The sequence below is a fragment of the Astatotilapia calliptera genome, chromosome 6 (genome assembly GCF_900246225.1).
Source record: "Astatotilapia calliptera chromosome 6, fAstCal1.2, whole genome shotgun sequence".
Lineage (NCBI taxonomy): Eukaryota > Metazoa > Chordata > Actinopteri > Cichliformes > Cichlidae > Astatotilapia > Astatotilapia calliptera.
This window is the reverse complement of record NC_039307.1, coordinates 16,779,315-16,805,526: the sequence shown is the minus strand read 5'-3', so window position 1 is coordinate 16,805,526 and position 26,212 is coordinate 16,779,315. Positions and strand designations below refer to the sequence as shown.

The following is a 26,212-nucleotide window of genomic DNA, read 5'->3' as shown; positions in this document are numbered from 1 at the left end:
CCGGTTTTTCCGCTCAGATTTTACTGCAACTCCATAAAATCATGGATGGACTGGTTATGTCACACAAGTTAACAAGCTCGGTCTGAAAGATAAGATCAATCAAACCCATTTTATATGACTTTCTTGAAATGCTTAAAATCTATGAGCAAACGCTTTAGCTCACACTGATCGCACCCTATCACCCATCACTGTATATATCAGTATTTTTACATTCCAAAACTCATTTGAAGAGCGCACACCCAGAGCATCTGGCAGCTGTTTGAAAAGCACTTTTAAGTCAAAGCAGCAGGACCTTGATCTCTTTTGACAGGAGAATAAATTGACTAAACACTATAATACACACTCCAGGACACCATTAAACTCTGCACACTGAACCTGTCTTATCAGGGGACCTCCGCTGACAGAAGCATGGGTATATGTAGGTTGCCTGCTCATACAATATGCGTGGCCCAGGGCCAAAAGCGTGGGACGATGCTAATGCACTAAAGCTCATTGCCCTTAGTGTGGCAGATGAAGGCTGGGGTTTGTGTTACGGAGTAAGAATTACCAATAGAGGACTCGGTGTGACATGTAGTAGCGTGTGTGCCACCATAAATTATCTGTTTGCAGCATAATGTCACCTGAGTGCCGCAAAGCTATGCAGCAGGGGTGTGCAGGTTGAGAGTGTTGCTCCTGCATCCCTGCGATCACCTTCAAAGTTTAGCATGAAAATGAAGACGACCTACTACAGAGTTCTAACTATTTATCGAGATTAATTCAGCAAAAAGTGTAAATTCATTTTGCCTGAAGAGAGTTCTAGTCCCAGGAATTTTTCTTCTTAGTGGAAATTTTTCCCTTTCAAAGCAGTCCTAATGTTTGCCATCCCGTCCCTCTGAGCTATCGAGGAAATCCATTTAATGATAGTATATTGTATAGTGCTAAGTGCAAGTGATCCTGGATCTACATCAGAAGAGCTGGCGTGTGACTGAATAATAGATGAATAATAGATAAGGAATTAAAAAAATCTTTTAAAACAAGTATCGTAAGATAAATCTGTCTCAGGATGGACGATAAAGTTTTGATTTTTCAGAACTGAGTACTGGTACTGATGCTAGAGTGAGTGACAGGTGTGGGTAGGTAGAGCTATGTGTCAGAATGGAGCTGCTGTCAGTTACTGACCTTATGTGCACATCATTTCTGTGGACGTGATGGCTGTATGACACATTTATTCAGTATTTATTTATTTATAAAGTTTTGTTATGTATGTAAGTGTGTTACGGTCATTCTTTGGGTCCGGATTTTCTCTAGCTGCTCTTGTGCACTGACTTGACATGTATGCGTGCACATGGCAGATTTCACCCTGTTGTGTTGCTTTCAGGCAGAGACTTGTACTCATTCATCCTATCCTGCGATGTCTCCTGCAGAGATTTAGGTGACACCCACCTGTCTCATAGTGCAAGCTTCTTGTCATTTTACTGAGGCAGAGATGTTGACTTGATATATAAAACTCTTTTTTTCCACATGAAGAAATACAATATAACAGGTAAAGCAGTTACATGTAAATTTCAGCCTGATGCCCAAACTTAAAAAGCTCTATCAAGCCTCTGTTGGTGGTCGTAAAACTTGGATCACAGTGAGTTTCACTGAGAAAGCAACACTACAAAGGAAAGGCTTTCTTGTATTTGGTTTAAAACATATGGTCAGAATCCACAGAGGCCGTGGCAGAGCTTTAGAGAGGAGGAAATGAAAGCAGTCTTTCTTTGATTCTCTGAACTGAACTTGGGCGTTGCTATAAAACTGAAAGAGAGCATCTGTCTGACAGGAACATGTGTAGTGAGGTAATTATTTAGGTTGCAAGGCAATACAAAGATTTAAGCCATCACAAGGAACTACCTTTGTAGTGTTTCTACAGTAGGATCATGATAAAACTCTTCTAATGTATTCCTGTGACTTGGCTGTGTGAAGTGAGTGTGGGGAGAATATGTAGAAGACCGGAGGAGACAGCACCACTGATGATAGATACAGTAGCTAGCAGCCAACAAGGCAGGAGGCAAAGAGACTTGCAAATGGTGCTGGCAAATAATCATTGTGAAGCTGAGATTACAGATTAAAGAGGTCTATAACAACATAATTAAAACTATCAAGAGGCTCAATCTACAATTCTCAAATTAGTTTTAGCAGCTTTCTTTCTAGTGTGGAGTGCAAAAAAGATTTTCTTTTGTTTGCTTTTGTTTTTATAACAAATCAAGGAAGCATGCCACGTGTGTGGTTTACGAGTGCTCTGGCTGCCACTAGCACGACCACAAAAAGGAAGACATCTCTGCAGGGCAGCAGGATGTGTAAGCAGCGTCACACAGACCTTATAAAGAACAGCATGCGCTAATTGGGTGCAGCGCGTTATTTGGCCATTTTTAAACTTCAGCAAAACCCACAGAAGACAGCTGCATCCCTATTTGTACATATTACACACACACTGTGTCTCGAATCTCATAATTCCATACTTATGCTCACACCATTAAGTGCCTACGCGCATTTGCGCTGACAATTATATGGCTACATAAAGTTCTCTATGAGAACGCAAATGGTGGAGTGGTGCAGTATACATTTCTAATCTTTAATGGTTGCCATCTTGACAATGTTGCAAAAACTTTCAGCGTGTAGAAGCAGGACACAGCAGCTGTTACGGCCATCAACTTATCTCCATGACCAAAAAACGTCTTTTATTTAAATGGAGAGAGAAAGAGCGTAAAAAAGAAAAAAAAAAAACAAGGTGAAATGGGTTTGGGCCAGAGAAACAATGGGGTCTTGGACCCAGAAACTCCTGCCCTGAAGAAAGAAAACGAAACTAACAAGTACAGCTGCAGAAAAACAGACTTCCAGGACCGCCATCCCAGCCATCAATCATGCCATGAGAAAGAAAGAAGAGATAAGTAAGGGAGAGGAACAGAAAAGAGGAAAAGTGGATAGAGGAAACAAATACAAAGGAAAGAGCATGTAACACTGAGCTAACTGTAAAAAACAACAGTGAAGGTGGTTGTGCTGGCTCACAGAACATCACATGTGTTGTGCACATTCAGACCTCCAGAAACCTGTTCTAAAAGGTGTGTTTGTGACATTCAGTAATAAGCTGGTAAACCTAAGGGATGGATGTTTTTTTTTTAATATATAAATAAGGACAAGTAGTTACAATTAAATATCAAATCAAATCACGGTGCTATCAAGTCACTGAAAGGATTAAATAAATTAGAATACCATCATCTTAATCACTAATACATCCACAATTATAGCATCTTCGTTGTCTTTAAAGGTCACCAAGCTGGAATCTAGTGTAACACAATAAATATCCATCCACGCCTCCAGCTGGCATTTTCTGTTTAGCCACTGATGTTACGCATGTTTTTTTTTCTTATTCATTAATGTTAAATTGTCATCTTCATTTCAGAAGAATCCAGTTCTAACTTCACAAATGCTCACAAACTGCAGAAACTAGCACAACCATCATTTCTGGTAAGAGGACAACTAAATCTGTTCAAGACAATCCACCTCACAACTGAATACTTAGTGAAGATGCACAAACAAATATCCTAATTAAGACTATACAAATTTCCACTCAAACAACCACCTGGTTTAATTCTTTCTTATTTCTAACAGCAAATGACATTTTGTGTAATTACTGAGGGAATATTAATCGTGCACAGCTTCCTCAGACAGCATACCGAGGTTACACAAACAGTGTTACTTAATGAATACTGATTTGTCAGTATATGCCTCAGAAAATCTTTGTTACAGACCCACCTCTATATTTTTTTTAAAACATTACATAGCTTTTCAGATTGCACAGGAACAAAAACAATTCAGGAATTGGGAAGACAGAGTGGAGGACACTTGTTGAAGCATGTATTTGAAGGTTTACGTTTAAATAAAATATTCATTTCTGATGTGATAGCAGTGCAATGTTCAGTGCTTTAGGAAGTGTGGTGTTTCATACAAAGCTGCAGCTACAGCTAACAACTGAATGGGCTTGTTACCCCTTCCTCTGCCATGTTTTTCCTCCCCCTAATTCTCACTGTGAGAAAATCAAGACTGCACACCAATTAGGGAAGTGGTTGCCATATCCACTCCATTATCATTAATTTTTTCCCGCTACTCCAAAGCTGTGTTCACACTGACATTCACAGGAAGGGTTCCAACTGAATTGTTATCCCCTACATGTCTCCTGCTGTCATCAGAATTATGTGGTTTCAATCCTTTTCCCCCACACCGACCTCACTAAAAGTAACTTCCTGCTGCTCCACAAAACCCCGACTTTAATCACAGTGAAACTTCTGAACGGAAATTTTAAAAAGTAGTCTTGGTTTTCCCCAGCTTTTAACAAAGAAGTCTCTTCATAGTAATCAGTAGGTAGTCCAGCTCCACCAGGACTGTACATCAATATGTGGCATTGCAAGAAGGTTTGCTACTGTTGCAGCACAGTCTCAAGAGTGTGGCAGTTTTATCAGGACACATGCTGTAACACAAGGACAGAGCACCACAGCAGACTTACCAGTGTTGGGATTTTCTGGCGAATGCTGATTGAGCTGCGAAGTGTGAGCACAGGACCCACTAAGGATGTTAGCACTTGTTAGCCACCCTCATAAAGACTATTTCTCAGAGTCTGATTAGGAACATGCACATTAGTAACCTGCTGGAAGCAATTTTGTGCCTCCTCTTCTTCCTCGCACAAAGGAGAAGAAACTGGTCCTACTACCACTCTGTCACCCCAGCTCTACTCATGTAATGGCACATCTCCTGCTAAACCACTTCCTTTTTGGTTGTCTTGTTGCTTGTCCAGTCACTTTCATTTGCATTGGGAGGAAATAAAATGGATTCACAATGGTTTCTGCTTCCTAACTGAACAGACTGACATCCATGAAGTTTTGTGTAACACTGTGATGATCAAGTATTAACTTAATTTTGTTGAACAAGGTATGTTTGAAACATAGTAATATACAGTACCTTATTATCACAGCACATATATCAAAGCTACACTTATAAATACTTTATAATAAAAAGACATGGGGATTGTTTGCAGTTTGAGAGGGCTCCCCTCAGTGATACAGAGTTAATTTGTATTTGTCTCATTGTCATAGCTTTCCAACATTTCCAACGATACAAAATAAAATCCCCCATATTCAGCCTGTTCAGCTACAAACAGCAGGCACACAGTTAGCAGCTATGGGCTCAGGAGAGACAGCAAGGTGTTGACTAATCAGTAAATCTGTGGTTTGATCCCCAGCTCATCCAGTATGTATTCTGTAGAGTCCCCAGGCAAGATACTGCACACGAAACTGCCTCAGATACATCCATGAGTTTGATGTTTGTGCATGTGTGCGTGATAGATAAAGTGCTTAAAGTCTGCAGAATAAAGTGCTGTGTGACTTTTTTTTTTTTTTTTGGATTGCAAAAGCGTTAAAAAGGTCACTCAGTTTACATAGTCCAGCATTTAACAGAGTCACATATTTCTCTTAGTAGTTAATGGATGCTTTCACATTAAACAGTTATAAAAGAGAATGAATAATGGAATTAATATTGCCAAGTATATTACCTCAAATGAATGCTAATGTTGTTTTTTTAATGGTAGTTGCTAGCTGTGTAAATAGGCACCTGTTGTTGGTTGTTGATAATATACTAGTACTGTGCTTTTACTGAATGAAGAGAGACCTGGCATCATGGCAGCAAAAATTCAAAAACACATGCACCACATAACAATTAAAACAAATACAATATTCTGTACCAGTATGTGAGAAATATACAATAACAGATCATTAAGAGCGACGTTAAAAACAATCACTGAAAGAGTGATGCCAGGTCTCTCTTGGAAATGAGATTTTTAAATAATAAATAAAGGATTAATAATATTATCACAGGTTTAAATGTGTGGTGTGCAACACATGTGCATGTTTTTGCTTATCCTTGCAGTCGATCACTTTCTCTCTTAGACTGTAATTCTCACTCACAAATATCTTTTTTTTACTTGTTGTATCAGTAAAAAGTCCTATTTTTTTTTTCCACAATAGGCTCTAAAAATCTGGTAGTGCCGTACCCTAATCCTTCTCCACCAATAGGATTCCTTTCCTCTTCAGCTCAGGCAAACCAGTCTTTGCTTGCTAACAAAAGATGCACTGGGTGGGTCATTGCACTGTGTTCTGAGGATGGTTTTGCCCAGGTGTGACCGGTCACCTTGCCCAGCTTTCACATTGCAAACAGGAGTTCAGAGCTCTTTCAGAACCCACACATTGCACACGACTATGTCAGCACGAATCTCTTGCTGCATAGTCAATTGAGAGAGTGAGCAAACACTAAAGATGGACATGGATGGACAAACCAACTGTCTGCCTGCTTCTCTTCCGCAGGAACACTGAAGCATTAATTCAGCAATATGCCTCCATCCCAGGCTGCTCATGCAAACGAGCAGACCGCTTATTTTGCAGCACTACTTGTTGATGTAAAGGGTGCCAGACTATGAATGTGGCCATGAAATGGACAGTCGGGCCACTTACAAATATCCTGATGGGCTCTTGCATTTGTTCTATATCAGCAATGAAAAAAAGAAAAGGCTCTTAAACCAGACAAAGCTAAACGCTGCAAGGTAGGAACATTTAGGGCGAAAAAATACACGCTACCATAAAGCATACACACACAGACACGGATGAACATATCACTGATATTTATAACTAGTCTGTCACTTATTACATCAACCAGTGGAGCTAAGCTACAGAATGAGCGGTCTGGTGCTTTGTATGAACAGGATGGCCCATCATGGAGAAAAATCCTTGGTTGAATTGTTGCTCAGTATTCGGCAGGTGCGCCACATCGGAAATGCAACTGCAGACACAAAATTTAAAACTGCACACTGTTAAAAAAATAAATAAATACAGAGAGATTTATCTGATGCTGATAGACTTACTCAACATTGTGTGCAAGGATTGGCACATACCCAATGCTTATTTACATACATACAATACCACACTCTAGATTTAACTTTTGTCACACAGAAGTATTTCCAGGCTTCCAGTGTATCAGTGATAGCAGCCAGTACTGAGTGTGTAAAATGCAATTGAACAGTTGCAATGTAAAAAAAAAACAGCTGAAACAAAGTTAATGTATGGAAAAGTATACTGAAAACACACAGTTTGCTGTCAGTATAAATGACATTAATACATAGAGAAAGCTTGAAAATGCTTTATAATCAAGCAGCAAGATCTTCTGTCAGCATGATTTGATTCTGACAACAACTTCATGTCAGCAGAATTTCTGTGAAACTTCAAAACTCTGCTAAAGCAGCAACAGTATATTCCTCTCGCATTTACAGCAATGCAAATTAAACCCATAGAAGATATCGCAATCGTAATCTCTGCTTTTTAGCAATAGCAAATACTCAACCACAACCACACACATATGGTCAACCAAGCCAAAAGAGAGAGAGAGAAAAAGAAGGTTGGTGCAAATATGAAAAGGGTGAAATATTATTATCCGACAAACAGATAGTAAAGCAGGTGACAAGCTTTGTGAGGAGGTTCCAGTTTAGAGGAAGGTAATGAGGTGAAACAGCATTCAGAAATACAAAGCAACTGATTCCAAGCTAATAATCTGACTCTAATGGTGCTAAGCATCGTTGGGTAATTTGAAAGTATTTGTGAGGTTCAATGAATTTGTTAAGATCAGAACAATGTGGATGGGAGCTGCCAGACTGCCAGCATGCAGCCCAAAGCAAAATATAACCTGCTTTCCATGCTTTAGGTGTCTGGTGCCATTATGTTGATTGAAAATCAATCTGATTGTTTATGGGTTGCTTTCAAAGCCATCATGAGGTCTATCTGAAAGGTATTTTTGAGGCAACACATACCATATGTATTCATGCAAAAGTGGGATATAGTATAACAAATTCCGACATGCACTGATTTGATTTGATTTAGGAGACTCCAAATGAGCAAGGCTAGGCTGTAACAGTATGAAAACACAAGTACACGAGACAGGTGTCTGAGTCCTGCCAACATTAACTTTAATTCGCACAGTCTTGGTGGACTGAAAATCCACTGAAGCAATGTGAAAATCTGACTTGGCAGTCAGTTAGTTTTGAACAGATGTTGGCTGTTTTCTGGAGGCAGTTGCTGTGTTTTTTAGGCCATATTTATTTTTTTGTAGGACTATTCAGGGAGGGATAAAAGAGTTCTCAGGTAGTGAGAGGAGATGGCAGGATACAGGCAGGCATTTGTGTGAAAAATACCTGAAGAGAGATAACGCAACAGGGTGTGGGAATGAGACGACACGGAGATAGTGGAGGGCAGAACATGGGGTAGCAGAGAGGGGCACTAAAAAGAGAAATGATGAATGAGTGTCACAAATTGCCCTCTCCTGTCACAGAGACCAAACAACCTTCTTTGTTGAGAAAATAGGCACATTTATTCATGTGTTGTGCACAAATGTGTAGGTGTCTGTGTACAGCAAAACCCGTTAGTGTGACTTTGCGAGTCAGGGAGTAGCTGTGGAGTCTTTGATGTGCAGCCCTGACAACTAGAGGTTGAAAAAGTTATAAGGACATCCAGGGAAACAGAGGTGGCACAGGAATGAGAACATGAATGTGTTCGCTCAAAGTGAGGGAACAAAATCAAGAGGCTGAGTTGATCTTAATTGGCGTTTTGGGCTCTCTGTGACCAGTTTTGGGTGTAACGTAAATGGTAAATGGTCTGTATTTGTATAGCGCTTTACTTGGTCCTAAGGACCCCAAAGCGCTTCACACTATACACAATCATCCACCCATTCACACACACATTCACACACTGGTGATGGTAAGCTACAGTGTAGCCACAGCCGCCCTGGGGCGCACTGACAGAGGCGAGGCTGCCGGACACTGGCGCCACCAGGCCCTCTGACCACCACCAGTGGGCAACTGGTGAAGTGCCTTGCCCAAGGACACAACGACCGAGACTGTCTGAGAAAATGCGGTCCGTTACTGTTTTTCAACAAACAGAAGGTTGAAGCTGTGTTCAGCTTACCGCATCTTATATACATACAATCACATGAGTGCTGCTGTTTGAGTGAGGAAGAGTAAAGTAGTTGTGGTAAGCCAGTCACATGACCACTTAAAGACAAAGCAACAAGGTGATATATACCAGCTTTCAAATTGTGTAGATAGAGTCAAAACCAGAGTCATGATACAAATGACTCTGGTTTTTCCCTCAAAGCTTAGTCGCGTTTACTGTCTAAGGACAGCGCTAGCAAGCACTCTGTGCTTATGAGAGAGAAAAAAACACAACAGGGGACGTTTTAGGAGTGACGGAGAGAGAGAGAGAGAGAGAGGGAGAGACAGCAGAAAAAGAGAGAGAGCGAGTTTTGAGATGTGAGAGATTTGTGTTTAGCGTGTTTGGAGTGTGTAGTTAATGCGTTGTCTTGTGTAGTTAGTGTGTAGTGTTGTGGATAGTTTTGTGTTGTGTGTCAGAACAATGAGGCAACTGCTGTCTCCAGGTAGAAACAGGAGTGATACGCCTGCTGCTGTCAGACCTGCAGATATCAGGCTGTGATGTTCTCCTTCATAGTGGACAGAAATGATTTTTTTGGAGTGGCACAAATAATTTGTGTGGCATCTTATTTAATGCAGAACAGCTGATTTGTTCTGTAAATAGTTTGAAATGGTTATTTAAAAAATTGAGGTAAAAGGTAAATGGATGCAAATAACTTTGTTTGCAAAACTTGTGCATAGGATTTTAAAATTGAAGATTTACATTTGCATTTAAAGTTATGAAATATGATTCACTAAACATGTTTGTGGTTGTTACAGTAAAAAAAAGAAAACTTTTTCTACTCTGATTTTACGATTTTTGTCTGATTTTATTGTGGTAATACAGTATATCAAAATGAAAACACAACTCTAAATTCAGACATGTGAGGTTGTGCTGAAAAGAATGATACCAAACAAGGCAAAGTAAATTCCTTTTTAAAGGTAAAATGTGGAGGGAAAATCAAAAGTAGTTAAAAATGGCCAATTATACCCTGGACCCCAGAGGGTTAAACGTTTTTTTAAAGTAACGCAATAGTTACTTTTCAAGTAATTAATTACTTTTAGAATATTGTAACTCAGTTACTAACTCAGTTACTTTTTTGAAGAAGTAACTAGTAACTATAATTAATTACTTTTTCAAAGTAACTTGCCCAGCTAGAGCCTGAACTTCAACAGGTAACTAAAGCAGTGACGAGCAGTCAGGCTTGAAGCCTCCATTTCTGCTTGTTCATGCTTCTAAAGAATCACTGTGGAATTTGCTTTGTAGGAAGTGTCTTTGTGCTGGTGTTCATATGTAAAAACTGAAGAAAAGATGGTACGTGTATCCTCATTAGGATAGGAATTTGTGTTGGTGTGTGAGCCTGTAGCCTGAGATTTCTATTGTTAGCTGGTTATTATGTACGTGTTTCAGGTCATTTTAAAGAGAAACAAAAACGTAACGAGTACTCGTGGCTTTCTCTGCTTTTAATTATGCTACGTACTTCATTACTTTTCTTGAGTAACAACCAAAACACTGCCTGGGTCTGAGTGACAGCTGATTGTGGGATGTGCTTTTGCCTGCTTTTGTAAGCATGACTCTGCACACTCATTCTTGCTTCACAAGCGAGCGAACATCAAAAAGGATGAAAGGGTGATCGTTATTATTTTAACATCAGAGAAAAACAGCCTGTTGAAAACCTAATTTTTCAGAAATGTATTGTAAGACAACGGAGCCGTTAACAGGCATCTAATCGTCAGCTTTGTCTGTAAAGGCAGGACCTGCAAACTCATGTTTTTCTGTAACATCAGATGTATCCAGGGTGTTCAGTCAAGCGTCACTTTCAATTTCTCAGCCCCTCCGCAAAGAAATATACGAGAGCTCCTTCAAAAACAGACATCATATCACACACAGACACACAATATACGTAGAAAACAGACACACACACTCGTTCGCAGGATGCACTGTGAGTAACAACAATCAGGAATCAGTGATGCAGCATTAAATGTTGGTTTGACGTCACGACGTATAAAAAGCATGTAAAGCTTGAGGCAGAGTGTGAAAATGTAAACCGATGCATCCATTCCTTCCCTTTTTTTTGTTCCAGATTTGCGAGGACTTTTCTTCGCTAACACCTCGGGCACATCGTGAGAAAACAGTAAATTTAGCTATCCATTTACACCGTGAAATGCTCAGAGTGACTCACATTTGATGCAGTGCTACATTCCTGCTCTATGTATTTACGGTTTGTGTCTATAACGCGTGTCTTGATAGATGTTCTTTACAATTATCCACAGTTTAAAAATGATGTAATGCTGAAAACGGCTCTTCGTTGGTTAATGTGGAAAGAAGCAAATTGAAAGAAAAAAGCCTTCATAAGGATTACACTCAATCTACATAAGCCTTCTGCAAATATCACATGACATCTGTTGACACTGCAAGCCCAGTGCTCTACTTTAAACACACACGCACGCAGATACACGGCCAGCCTTCGCACAGACTAGCAATGGTAACCATGACAATTTAGCTTCATCATCACCCACACTCTCTCCATCCTTCTCTGTATCTCTAGCTCTGTTTTTACTGTTTTTATTTTTATAGGCCGGCTTTCTCAGGTCTTTGTGGAGGAGAAAGTAGGCTACCAGAAGCATCTCTCTTTTTCACTGTTTTTCTTTGATATAAATAAAAAAAAAGTCCTTTCTTGCCTTCTCTCAATCCTCTAAGATTTTAACTATGACCCCAATATTCTTCCTTTCCCATTTTCTCTATTGTTTCTTTTGCATTTTCATCTCTCTCGTTCTTTGAGTCTCCCCCTCCCTGTCCTCTTCCTGCTTTGTCTCTGTTTTTTCTATTTATTTCTCTTTCCATATACTCATAATCTTCTCCCCATATAAGTTTCCTTCCATCTGTGTCCTCTTAAGAAGAAACTGAGGGATCCTGGCTCAGTGTGGGAAGAGACCTTGCAGCTAATCTACCAGAGTGCGAGTATATTGGGGGATTAGGGTTCTCATCTGCGGGTTAGACCATGTCTTACAGGCTATCACAATGGGAGCAGATAGCTGGTCAGGCGTATCAGCATGGGCCCTTCTGTCTTCATTTTTCAGACCTCAACCAAGTATGACTGGCAGTGACAGGATAAAGCTGTGATTATCCCTTATTATCCCTGCCCTTTTTTCCACTGCTCCACCTCATACACATGATGACGCAATGATCTCGCCAATGATCTCGAGACACTGTGATTTGATGGTCACTGGTCAAACAGCTTACAACTTTTTTTTTTACCAGTGCAAACCCCTTTAGATTATGAAAAGTAGCTTATAATTCTAATAATTCATCAGTGACAGTCAGATAACTGATGCACAGGAAGTAGAATGGATTATCTATAAATTGGAAGACTTCTCTATCATTTCAATCCACACGTATAAGTGTCCTTGAGACCCTACTGCAGTTTAAAGGTTTTAAGGATCAGGACACAATACAAAACATCAGGTCCATTGCATGTCTTAAAATTAGGTAAATACATCCTCAGGTGAACAACATCACATCACATATTAAATTGTTATTATCTGTTAAACAAAAAAACTAAACCAAACGCAGAAACAGTGTTTGCCCAACTGATACAGGATTTTAAAGACATATAAAATTTGATTTATGGGCAGATATTTTTTTCCCAGACAAATAAAACATAAACTGATTTCCCCAATATTTGTGTAGTTATGTGTAGTTTTATGAGTGCCTACTAAGATAAACAGTAATGCCATTTAATTATGTTTGCAGATTTGAAAAATGAAGGTATGTGTTAATACAATAGTAAAGGAGGAAAGACATCTGAGACAGGGCCATTTCAAAATAATTGTATACCTATCATTTAGAGTGAAAAAGATTATTTGCAAGTGGAAAAAGTTCACCCCCAATGTCTGACCATGCAATGCTCAAAGAAACTGCAAAGATATAAACAAAAACAAAACAAGAGCTGCTTCTCAGACGAGCCTCAGTTAGTTAGATGTTAAAATTCTTGACAACTGGAGAAAAATGTGAAAAAAAAATATCTGTTGTTTGGAAGTGCTGGCAGGAGACGCTGTTCTCTCGAAAAAGAACATGGCAGCAGCTGCAGAGCTGCATCTGAGAAAACCACAAGACTTCAGAAACAATGTCCTTTGGACAGACGAGACCAAAGTGGAGATGCTTGGCCATAATGCACCGCACCATGTTTGGCAAAAGTCCAATTACACAATATCAGCACAAACACCTCACACCAACTGTTAACTACAGTGATGGAGGGAGGATGATCTGAGATTGTTTCACAGCCACAGGACCTGAGAACTTTGCAGTCGACGGGTCAACCATGATGTCAAAGGGTTCTAAAGTAAAATGTGGGTCCGCTGTCCGACAGCTAAAGCTTGGCCAAAACTGTGTCATGGAACAGGATGATCCCGAGCACAGCAGTAAATCTACATCAAGGTTTTGCAATGGCCGACTTAAACCTCAATGAAATGCTATGTTGGGGCTTTGAGAGCGCTGTGCATAAATAAATGTCCCTGAAAGTGATTACTTTAGTTTAGGTTGTACTGCTAAAGCTGCTTCTGCAAGCTACAGGCTCTGTAGTTTTTTCCTCATTGCTTCTGCATTTTTTGTTAAATAAATAATGACATTGTGATTTGTTGCTGTTCATCTGAGGCTGTACTTACCCAATTTTAAGATCTGGTGAGAACCAGGTGAATTTTTTATGTGCTGATATGTAGAAGGTTGTGTTTCCTTTTTCACAATTGTTAATGCCAGTCTAATTATAGTCACCTTTTGACAGTTTAATACCTTCTCTAATGCTGATCTATGACAAGGAGAAAGTACTAGGCTAATATTTTGTGATTTTACTTACTTCTTGTCCTTCTGGTAGTTCCAGACCATGCCATTTCCTCACCCTCAAGCAGCTGTCCTGAGTTTTTCCCAATGTTCCCCAGCCCCCTCATCTACTCATGCCAACAGTACACATTTGCCCATCATTTCCCTAATCAGTGTACAGCCACTTTCACTCTGTTCCCTGCAAGAATGTCTTCTGTGATTTTGCCTTCACATTCTCTGCTTATCTCTGTGGAGTAATTTTAACCAGAAAAATATTTATACTGGACTGCGTGCAGGAAAGTTTGTTTCACTTTAACCTGGTTCTAGCATTGATAAGCACACAGACACTGCTATGTGTGCTTTGTGTGACTATTAAGTCACACCAGAAACACTGCTGCCTCTCAGGGCCCCCAGAAATATTTAAGGTCCCGCTCACAAATGAAGCTACTAAGGCATACATTACACTGATCAAAGCATTTTGTTAACCTCTGGGGCTGAAAAATGAAGCCAAGACAGAAATGTCAAAAACTACATTATTTGAATGGCCACTTGAGGCTGACTCTAAACGCAATCCCCATAGATTCCCACGTTAAAATAAATAAACAGGTTTATAGCCTGTTTTAGGAAAAAATGGTTTGGTGGAACCTTAATTTAAATGCATCTGTTTAAACTAAGGCTTAAAGTTATGGATTATCTGGGTCTGACTGCTTTGACTGACAGGTGGATGCTGACACAGGCCCCTGATAGTTGTCAGCTAGGCTTCACCTCCAGTAATTCAAGTCTGGGCCTCTCTGCAGTGTTTGTAGTGTTGGTTCATTTTGGAGCATGTTTATTACACTCATCTGACACACTCTTCCAGTCTGCGGATGGAAAGCACTAACCAAGTTTGCTGAAAACTTCACATGCACTCTGTCAGCAAAACGTGGTGACTTCTAGCTCTGAAAAATCAACAACCACAGGCTTCAAAAGTTAACAAACAAAATATAGGTGACATCATAGTGTCCACATCTATGTGTTATATACAGTTTAAAGCTCTCATGCACTGCAATTCAGCAAACCATGGCAACAGACACAGAAGGTAGCACTGAAACACACAGGATTAATCAAACATAATCAAGTAAACTAGAGAGTGCAAACAATAAGCACTGAAAATACAGTGACGGCAGCATTACAAGCACCTTTTCACAGCAACTACAACATCCATGGTTTTGGAACGAAAATACTGGAAGAGTTTCAGTGTCACACTCAAATCTGTCCTCTCACCCAGTGGCTCTGCTCAGTCTTCTTCTGTCTTTCATATGTGACTCCATTATTCATGAGGGATTGTGCCCAGGCTTAGCAGTATGCAAACTTCTGGTCAATTTGTATATGATTATTTTGTTATGTTAGGCTTATGTGTGCACGAGTGTCCAAAAAATACAGAAGGTAACTGCAATCAATCCGAAATGTCTGTACAAAAGTATGAGTTCAGAGCCGTCGTGATCCACGAAAGACGGTCGTTTCAGCTTTCCTTTACAGTTTATGAGTATGTAGTTGTATGTTTCTGTGCATTGTTGTGCATGTGTGCGAGCAGATTCCTTTTGGGCTGCTTGTCAAAGATGACAAGTCTGATTAGAATAACAATAGGAGGTAAATATAGAATAGAGAAAGGCAATAAATGGGAACAGGAAAAGCCCGGATTTTCTGAACATCATAATTTTCGAAACATTAGCATAACAAAGGCTCTGTCAAGGAGTATGATGGGGACCATTTTCATACATGAGAACTCCACTGTTGCTGGGCTCACCCACACCCTTCCACCAATTTAATCTGCAAGTCTACACCTGAGCTGGGAGTAAAGAGGGAAACCAATTTCCCTATCCACAAGTGTTTACGATGGAGAAACAGAGGACTAGTTGTTGCCGGCTGCAGTTACAGCTGACATTTCCATCTCTTTTCTGACATCTAATTGAGCAGATTGGCTGTTGTGAAGTAGCCGCATGTTACCACAGGAGGAAGTGTAACTGCTCCTGAAGGTTTTTCATGTTCGAAGTAGAATAAAGGGCCATGCTCCAACTGATGTTCAGCCAGTATTTTAATCTTCTTTTCACCAGCAAACACCGTGAAAAACTATGGTGAAATGGATCAATGAAAAACACGGATATTACATCAGCAGAACAAAAATTACAACTCAAATAAAACATACACACAAAGTAAATGCACCAACATACCGTGTGCGCCTTTCTACTGAACATTCATGAGCAATTGTAGTCCATATCTTCTATATTTCCACCCTTTACACAGGCCAGCATTCTCTTTCTGGCTCGAGCCTTCAGTCTCTGGTGACACGTGCGCTTAATTGAGCATCACCCCAAAGCATGCGCACTACAAAGCGCCACACTCAGGCCCACCAGTAGGTGGCGACAACACAACATGAATCCAGATTAAACACCAAATTTTGAACATTGCAATCACATAATAATTACATTTCAATGCGACGGCTACACTGCCACCAAAATTACAAAGGATTTCTATTTACATGTGTTAAACAAAATTAAATCCTGTAATTTTTAATAAATTGACAATCAAACATCAACTTATGTTACAAAAATGTTATGTTTGTGTTCTTAACCCTTGTACTACTTCACTGTAGTTTAGACCCTTTAACTAGTACCACTAGTTTCTGAACTGGTCTCTCAAGAAAAGAGACTTGTTTCAAACGTTCACCTTTCTTTCCCAGATCCTTTTGCCCTATTTGGATCTTAACCTTCCGCACTAAACCATCATCATCTTCATTGGCTTCAACCACCCTTGCCAATTTCCACTCATTTCTTGGAATATTGTCCTCTTTTAAAATCACTACATCTCCAACCTGTACATTTTGTTTAGGAGTATGCCATCGTTGTCTTAAACTAATGCTGGTTAGGTATTCCTTGCGCCACCTGCTCCAGAACAACTCTGTTAAATATTGCACCCTCCGCCACCTCTTCCTGGCGTACAAATCTTCTCTTACAAATCTACCAGGAGGCGGAAGTGGCACAGACTCTTTCATTGTGAGCAAATGATTAGACGTCAAAGGCTCAGCACTGTTGGTGTCGTTGATTGTATCAGTAGTGAGTGGACGATGGTTCAAAATTGACATGGCCTCGTAGAAGAAAGTTCTCAATGAGGTGTCATCTAACCTCCCTGTGGCTTGGGCTAGGACAGAACTCATGACATTCCTAACAGTGCGGATCTGTCGTTCCCAAATGCCTCCTCTGTGACTAGCTTCAGGAACATTCATTTGAAAGTCACACTGGTTTTTAGCTAGATAAGTAGAAATCATCTCCTTGTCTAATTCCAACAGACCCTTCTTGAACTCGTTCTTAGCTCCGACAAAATTTGTCCCTTGGTCAGATTGAATCTGTCTGACTGTGCCTCTGATTGCTATGAAGCATCTTAAAGCGTTTATAAATGCGTCAGTGGAGAGATCCTCCAACATCTCAATGTGTGCGGCTCTCGAGCTCAAACACGTAAACAATAGGCCATACCTCTTCCATTCCTTTCGACCTTGTTTCGTATAGAAGAGGCCAAAAACATTAACTCCAGTGTAGGTGAATGGGGGCAAAGGATCCACTCTGTCAAATGGCAAGTCAGCCATGCGTTGTTCTTCAGCTGGCCCACACACTTTTCTACAATTGACACACCCTTCAATGTATTTGGCCACTACCTTACTGCCACCTATGATCCAATAGCCACTTTCCCTGAGTTTGTTCAGAGTTTGGCCTCGGCCTTGGTGTTGCGTTTTGTTGTGACAGTGGTCAAGAACGAGTTGTGTGACAATGCCTTCCTTTGGAAGGATTACTGGATGCTTCAATGCAAATGATGCTGAGGATTTTCTCAACCTTCCTCCAACCCTAAGCAAGTTGTCTACCAAAATAGGATCAAGTTGATACATTTTATGAGTTTTTGGTAGTCCAGCTGAGTTTTGACTGAACCATTTGAGCTCTTCTTTAAAGGCTTCCCTCTGTGCTGCCTGGAGGAGTACAAAAGCAGCCATTTGTCTTTCTTTTACACTAATGGGTCCTGAGTTATCTCTCCTTGCAAGTCCTTTAATTCTTGCCACAACGTTAAGAGCTGTATCCCAATTGGAAAATCTTGAGAACCTCTCAAGAAAGCTGTTTTCTTCAAGGGCATTTGTCTTCAGGACCTTTACTTCTGGGTCCCCAACAAGAAGATCAGGGGAATGTTGGTTTGTGACAATTTCCCTTTCCCATAGGAATTTAGGTCCAGTGAGCCAATTCGAGCTTAGCAGATCTGCCACCTTGAGGCCCCTAGACGCGTGATCAGCTGGATTTTGATCAGATTCAATGTAAAACCATTGCTTCGGATCAGTAGAGTCTCTTATTTTCTGAACTCGATTTGCCACAAAGACATGAAAGCCACGAGCATCATTTTTTATGTATCCAAGCGTCACTTTAGAATCGTTCCAGAAAAACTCCTCGTCAATTTTCCGCTTGAGCTCTGACCTGAGGAAGTTACTTACAGCTGCAGAAACTGCAGCTGCAGTGAGCTCAAGGTGTGGGATAGTGATTATTCTTGTGGGTGCCACTCTGGCTTTACCCATGACCAGTGCGCAATGCACGTTCTTATCAGCAACAATCCTGATGTATGAACATTGTCCATAGCCACTTCTGCTGGCATCCGAAAAATGATGCAGCTCAATTTTTTTGACCTTGCCGAAGTTCTCAGGAACAAGGCATCTTGGTATTTCAATCCTTTTTAGATTCTCCAAGTCACCGAACCATGCTTTCCATTTGGTCTCTAGTACCGGGGGAATAGGATCATCCCATCCCACTCCGCGTTTGCACATTTCCTGGCCTTTCTTTGAGGGCTACACTGAATGAGAACACGTCAGCGTCTATGTTCCACTTTACTCCCAGCACACTTTGCATTTGAATTACAGAGTAGTTCAGGTTTACATCTTTGGTCTTGCTGGCTCGTTCTGTTTCTGGGATAATGCTCATGACCTCCTTGTTGTTGCATGCAAATTTGTGCAAGCGCAGTTTCCCTTTTGCACAGACCTCTTGTGCTTCACAGACCAGCTGCTTGGCTTCCCTTACTGAATCAATGCTGATTAGCCCGTCATCCACATAAAAGTTTTTGTGAATGAATCTGGCTGCCAGTGGGTAGTCCTTTTTTTGTTCCCTGGCGAGATACTTCATGCCATAGTTAGCACATCCCGGTGATGATGCCGCTCCAAAAATGTGGACTCGCATGCGATACTCCTTAGGCTCAGTATCTGTATTCCCGTCCTTCCACCACAGAAACCTTAAGAGGTCTCGATCCTCTGGGTTGACATGGAAGCGATGAAACATTTTTTCCACATCACACATAATTGCTATTTGATGCTCTCGAAATCTGCACAAAACCCCTGCCTGAGCATTAATCAAGTCTGGGCCTGTGAGTAGGTGGTCATTTAAAGAGATGCCTTCGTGTTTAGCAGAGCAGTCGAAAACAACTCGAATTTTCTCTGGCTTCCTGGGATGATACACGCCATGGTGCGGAATGTACCATGTGTTACTACCTGATGTGCCATCTGCTTCCTCTGCATCACCATCTTTAAAGACACTATTCATGAACTTGATGTAGTCTTCCTTGTACTTTGGGTTCTTATCCATTTTTCCTTTTAAACGTTTCAAGCAAAACATTGCAAGCTGCTTGTTATTTGGAAGCTGTGGGCGTTCTCTAAAAGGCAGAGGCATTTCTAAATGGCCTTCCTCATTGTAGTGAATGCTCTCATTCAGCATCTCTAGAAACTGAATGTCCTCTTGAGATACACTCCCTTCTTTATGGTTTGTGTCCAGAAAGTCATTTTCAAGTGCTTTAATCACAGAAGCAGGTGTGACAGATGGCAGCACCTTTACTGTGACACGATGACAGATCCCTGCTGCTTCCATCGAACTTTTCCATGGCTTAATGGCTCCCACGATACTCCACCCTAAGTCTGTTTTTATTGCATAGGGATCATAATCATTTCCTGGTATGACTTCCCTTGGCTTTAGCGCTCTTGCACAGTCGTAACCGATGAGAAGAGCTATAGGACAGTCCAAGAGATCTGGCATTTCATTTGCAATGCTAAGTAGATGGGGCCACTTTTTTGCTGTCTCTCGAGTTGGAATAGTGTGTTTCTCCAATGGAATGTACTCTTGAGTGTAAGTTGGTGGCAAGTCAATGAACTTTTCTGAGTTGTACCCTCTTACCCTCAGTCCATCCACTCTTTGACTAGGTACAATCGAACACCTGTCAGTCATTGTTGTCAGCTTTAGCTTCACTGGTTCCCTGCTTGCCTGTATCTTTTCACAAATATCTTGGTCAATAAATGTGTTGCTGCTTTGGGTGTCTAGCAAAGTATAAACCAATGTCTCTTGATTCTTCGCTGATGAAGAAAGCCACACTGGAACAATCATTGAAGTGCAATCATTGTTGCCCACTCTCACACTGCACGATATGGTGGCTGCATTCTCCTCTTCTGATGGTGGTTCAGGTTCATCTCCCAGTGGAGGATCTTCATGGAGAGGAGAAGGGTGGCTTCGTCTGCAGACATTACATGTTGCTCTCTGTCGACAGTTTTTGGAAATGTGGCCGACTCGCAGACAAGCAAAGCACATATTGTTGTCCCTAATAAACTGTTTCTTTTCTTCAAGCGGCATTGCTGTAAACTTTGCACATTTATAGATAAAATGATTTTGCTTGCAGCAGATACATTCAAGTTGCCGTTTGTTCTGAGTTGAGGAAGGGTTGGGTTTTGATTTTCTGTTGCTCTTAACTGTAGTTGTGTTCTTCACATCTTTAGAGCCATTTGCTGATGTCACCAGGACACTGGCCTTCAGACGTTTTTGTTCTTTCTCAGGTTTTTCAAATGTGTTTTTTAAGGCAAACAGAGAAGAAACTGGATTACATGCTATACGCGCCTCTTCAGCCACAAAGTCTGCAAATTCTGCAAACCCTGGATATGCCTTTTCTTCATCCAGTAATTTTGTGACATAACGATTCCAGCAGGTTGTGGCCCAGTCAGGAAGTTTCAGCAATATTTTTTGATTTTCTTCACAATCATCTAAAACCTTGAGGCCTTGGATGTGAGGCATAGCATTCTTAAAAGAAATGAGGAAATCACTAAACTCTCTCAATTTAAGTGACTCCTCTGGACCAATCTTTGGCCAACTGCTTAGTTTTCCCCTAAAGTCTCTTTGAACTACAAATGGGTGTCCATAGCGTTTGTTCAGAGCACCCCAAGCTTGTTTGTAAGCTTCCTTGTCACTTCGATAAAATGTCCCTTCTAAAACACAGAGAGCTTCTCCACCAATGTACTTCTTCAAGTAGAACAGCTTATGGGCTGAATCTGTGCAGCTAGTCTCGATAAGCGCCTTAAAGCAAGTGCTCCACTCAACAAATTTAAGTGGGTCTCCTGTAAATGTAAACGGCTCTGGCACTGGGAGTCTAGACATTACTAAGGACTCTTTTAATGCCTGCACCAGAGACGGCTCACTTTCTTTTGGCACCACTTGAGTATCATAGTGAGGGGCGTGAACACTTTGTGAGGTCAGGATGAATTTACCTTCAGAGTGAGGAGGTGCAGTGCTCTGAGGAACTTGGGTGCATGGGGGACTGCTAAGTGGTTTAGGAAGCTGACTGAAAGACAAAGTACTCCTTACTTCACAATTTCTTATTTCAGCATTCATTTTTGATTCCTCTTCAGCATATACATTGTATTCTGCCGGAATGACCTCAAGATCTCTTTGATTTTCCAACATTTTCAGTTGCTCTTGTTGAGCTAATATCTCCTTTCTCCGGGCAGATATTTCCATTTCTCTGTTTATTTCAGCTTGCTTCGATGCCAGTCGTGCTGCTGCCTCTGCTTTCCTTGCAGATACATGACTTCCTTGCTGACTATGGCTGTGCTGGCTATTTCTTCCAGCTCTAGACACAGTTGAGCCATAAATTGATTCTGCACCTTCTCTTTGGAGTAACTGAAGTAGTGATTCTTTTACAGCTCCTGCATCAAACTTTTTGTCAGCATCTGCGTAACGTAGGGCTGCTCAATTAATCGAATTTTAATCACGATTACGATCTGGGTTTTCAACGATCATTAAAAATGACTGAGCCGATTATTAGCCCCTCCCTCATGCTTTACTCTCGCGCTGCTCCGTGTGGCAAATTGAGTGCACCGCTCTGCATTTCGAACACGCGTCACAACAATTAAGAGGACCCGAGGGAAGCTCGGAAAGCTAAGCAGAAGTTATTTGGAGAGAAGAGTGACTGCCGTTGGTTGAAAAGAGGTAAAAAAAAACAACTTCAGTGGTGTGGAAACATTATGGGTTCGCGGAGTCAGACGTGGATCAAGTAGACATAGTGTGTAAACTTTGCTAAACACTAAACATAGATGTTTAAATTTTTCATTTATTTCTTATATTGCAAACATTTGCACTGTTATCAGTATTTGCACACTATTTTATATTATTTTTTAAAGTCATTATTCAACACATTGTTATTGTTAACCCTTTAAAGCCGGTCAGAGCAGCAAGCTCCATTTTGTGTAACTATTTTTAAATCCCGCTAAGCCGCTAAGCTAGCGCAATAAATTTTTTTCCATATGAAACCAGAGGAGTTGTACTTACATCTTATGCCATCAGCTTGTCCTAGGTCACGGTTTCCTTCCACATAAAGCTTTGCAAAAATTGCATAAAAAGCGCTTGCAGGAACAAAAACATAATATTCCAGAAACACGCTTTGCCGATCCGATCAGCTGTTCGTAACACTACCCACATTGAAAAAGACGTCAACGCGAACTATCGCATGTCCGCCATTTCCTGCCCGAAACCGGACGTGACGTCATTTTCGCGGAAAACGTAGTTTTTTACTTGTAGGCCTTAAAAGCCTATACTGGTGTTTTTATAAGTCATGTTTGACTTTTCTGAATAGTTTCTGGGATGCTTAGAACTCGAATTGCACTGCTGGAAATAGTTTAAGATAAGATAAGATAAGATAAGATAACCTTTATTAGTCCCACACGTGGGAAATTTGTTTTGTCACAGCAGGAAGTGGACAGTGCAAAAGTTATGAGGCAAAAATTAGAATACAATAAGAATAAATACAGTACACAACTGTACAGAATAGAATAAAATAAAATACTATATACAGTAGAATAAAATAAAATAAATATACAATAAGATAAAAATAGAATACAAATACAAATACTATATACAACTGAGTAAAAATACAACGATGACAGAAAGGATTATTGCACTTAGTATTATTGCATATGTATGGATGTGTGTGCTTGATCAGTTAAAGTCTTTGTTGTGGAGTCTGACAGCAGTGGGGAGGAAAGACCTGCGAAATCTCTCCGTCCCACACCGTGGGTGCCGCAGTCTCCCACTGAAGGAGCTGCTCAGTGCTGTCACAGTCTGCTGCATGGGGTGGGAGATGTTGTCCATCAGGGATGACAGCTTAGCCGCCGTTCTCCTGTCACTCACCACATCCACTGGGTCCAGAGGGCATCCTAGAACAGAGCTGGCCCTTCGGATCACCCTGTTCAGTCTCTTCCTGTCCCCAGCAGAGATGCTGCCGCCCCAGCAGACCACGCCATAAAAGATAGCAGAAGCCACAACAGAGTCATAGAATTTCTTCAGGAGTGGGCCCTCCACTCCAAACGACCTGAGTCTCCGCAGCAGGTACAGCCTGCTCTGCCCTTTCCTGTAGAGGGCGTCTGAGTTATGAGTCCAGTCCAGTCTATTGTTCAGATGAACACCAAGGTACCTGTAGCTGTCCACAGCCTCAATGTCCATACCTTGGATGTTCAGTGGTTGCAGTGGAGAATGCTTGTGCCTTATTTTGATGCACCTGCTGTTTTCTTTGCAAATTTGCATCATAGGATTGTTTTTTTTGTTTTTCCTGCAGTATATAAAAATTGCTGTATCTCCAAAATAAAACTATGAAGACACTCAAAATAAATTTCCTGTTGTTGTAAACTATTTTTTGCAACTTTTTTGTATTTAAAGATTTGAGGGATAAGCCTCTTAAATTTCTCCAAGTAGAAATATATGTAAAAAAAAAAAAAAAAGATTTTCAATTTTTTTCTAGTTTATTGCACTTTTTTGCAATTAATGTAGTTACTATGGACTTAATACATACATATTATTAAAATATGGGCCATAACAGTTGTATTGATGTATAGCAACTTGAAATGCTCCCACAAATGGCACTACAGCATGTAAAATAAATAATATAAGCTCTGGCCGACTTGGTTCTATGGTAGGTCTTAAAGGGTTAAATAAATATCATCAAATAATCGTGATCTCAATTTCAGTGAAAATAATCGTGATTATCATTTTTGCCATAATCGAGCAGCCCTAGCGTAACGCCTTTTCAGAAGTATCATCATCTCAGCAGAAACTGAAGTACAGCTATCCATCTTTCTTCTCATATCTTGAGATGGTGTAGTCAGTGCACGTAAAGCCACATAATCTTGCTGTAGGTCTAACTCACATTTTTCTACTGACTTGATCATTTCAGCTAATTCTGCTTTAGAACATTCTTCTTTAAGTTTGGACCTAGTGAGCTGAATTTCTGCCTTAAAGTTTAAATATGTTGACATAAACTTTCTTTCTTTGCTTGTTATCTCTGTCTGTTTAAAATCACGCATTTTTTCTGTTAGTTGCCTTTGACGGTCTGTCCGCCTCACCTCTGCGTCAGGTTTAGATGATGGCTGAGGCAGCCCTATTTTGTGTATTTCAAGGTCTCAATGAATTTCTCCTATGCGTGCTTCAACTTCTTCTCTTTCTGCATCTTCAAGTTCAGTTTCTAATTTCTTTTCTAACTGTGCCTTTTCATCTTCTAAGGCTAGAAGTATTTGCTCAAGGATATGAGTTTCTTGTGTACTCTGCTCCATTACAATGTTTTGAACCAACAACTTAGAACAATAAAAGGAAACTTACCCAGAGTACACTACCTTAAATATCAAACAGCACAGTAATAAACTTTCAATAAATGAACAAATGTACAATATCTACACCATACAATTTTCTTTTTGGCTTTTTCTTAGATCTCTTTATGCCGTTCAAACGTTTCGCTGATGTAAGAACTCACAGTCTACTCTTCCATGTGGGCTGCCGTCTTGGAAGAACGGCGTGCAGGGCTCTGGCTGCTCGCTCCATAACAGGCCACGTTTTTCACTGTAACTGCTCCTGAAGGTTTTTCATGTTCGAAGTAGAATAAAGGGCCATGCTCCAACTGATGTTCAGCCAGTATTTTAATCTTCTTTTCACCAGCAAACACCGTGAAAAACTATGGTGAAATGATCAATGAAAAACACGGATATTACATCAGCAGAACAAAAATTACAACTCAAATAAAACATACACACAAAGTAAATGCACCAACATACCGTGTGCGCCTTTCTACTGAACATTCATGAGCAATTGTAGTCCATATCTTCTATATTTCCACCCTTTACACAGGCCAGCATTCTCTTTCTGGCTCGAGCCTTCAGTCTCTGGTGACACGTGCGCTTAATTGAGCATCACCCCAAAGCATGCGCACTACAAAGCGCCACACTCAGGCCCACCAGTAGGTGGCGACAACACAACATGAATCCAGATTAAACACCAAATTTTGAACATTGCAATCACATAATAATTACATTTCAATGCGACGGCTACAGGAAGAGTTTGGTTTGTGGTTACAGAGAGCAAACGTCTTCTAAAGAGTTCACAGGTTAGAGCACATTTAATGACTTTGAGCCCAAAAAGATCAGCAGGGAAGGAGTTCAGCTTTTGTGTTCGACACCTTTGACAGAAATAACTCTAAAAAGATAGTTTCCTGAGGGAGAAGCTAGCTTATTAGAGGTGTGAGAACATTACATTTGACAAAATCATGTTCTCTGAAATGATAAGCAGCAGGGTTTTTTGTTTTTATAGCCACCTTGTCATTGAGAATACTAACCAGTAGTCACGATGTCATCTGTCAAATGTCCTAATCTGATACGTCCCAGCACACAGACTGGAAATATAAGCACTGGCGATTTGTTGTTTTCTGTACAATCCAGGTTTAATTTTGTGAACAATTTCCTGTTTTTATTGCAAACAGTGGCAAAAACAAAAGAGTTGACACTAAAAGACTTGAAAGGCATTTAATTTTTATGCCATTTCTTCATTTTATGGTGTTAAGCTCCACTGATGGAGCTCTTTTAATATCTCAAAATAACTCATTGTGACAAAAAGATAATTATCAAACAGCAAAAGAAAGGAAATTGACAATTAAAAAATAAAGCACTGTATCCTGTCTCTCCAGCTTCATCACGCTGATCTGCAAACACCCAGACATCTGACAAGCAGGACCATCTCCTTCCCCCGAATGCTGCA

The 26,212-nt window shown here is 40.5% G+C and overlaps 2 protein-coding genes across 8 annotated transcripts in view; both read right to left on the bottom strand.

Moving 5' to 3' along the window:
- plppr2b (phospholipid phosphatase related 2b) overlaps nt 1–26,212 on the bottom strand; it is a 73,581-nt gene that overhangs the window by 9,170 nt on the left and 38,199 nt on the right. The gene's annotated exons all lie outside the window — the stretch shown is intronic.
- Nucleotides 10,173–21,926, bottom strand: LOC113024039 (uncharacterized). Its single transcript, XM_026170614.1, has 2 exons — nt 16,043–21,926; nt 10,173–15,941 (listed from the first exon to the last, which is right to left on the bottom strand). The coding sequence occupies exon 1, from the start codon at nt 21,656–21,658 to the stop codon at nt 18,635–18,637; it is 3,024 nt and encodes a 1,007-aa protein (XP_026026399.1). The 5' UTR covers nt 21,659–21,926; the 3' UTR covers nt 10,173–15,941; nt 16,043–18,634.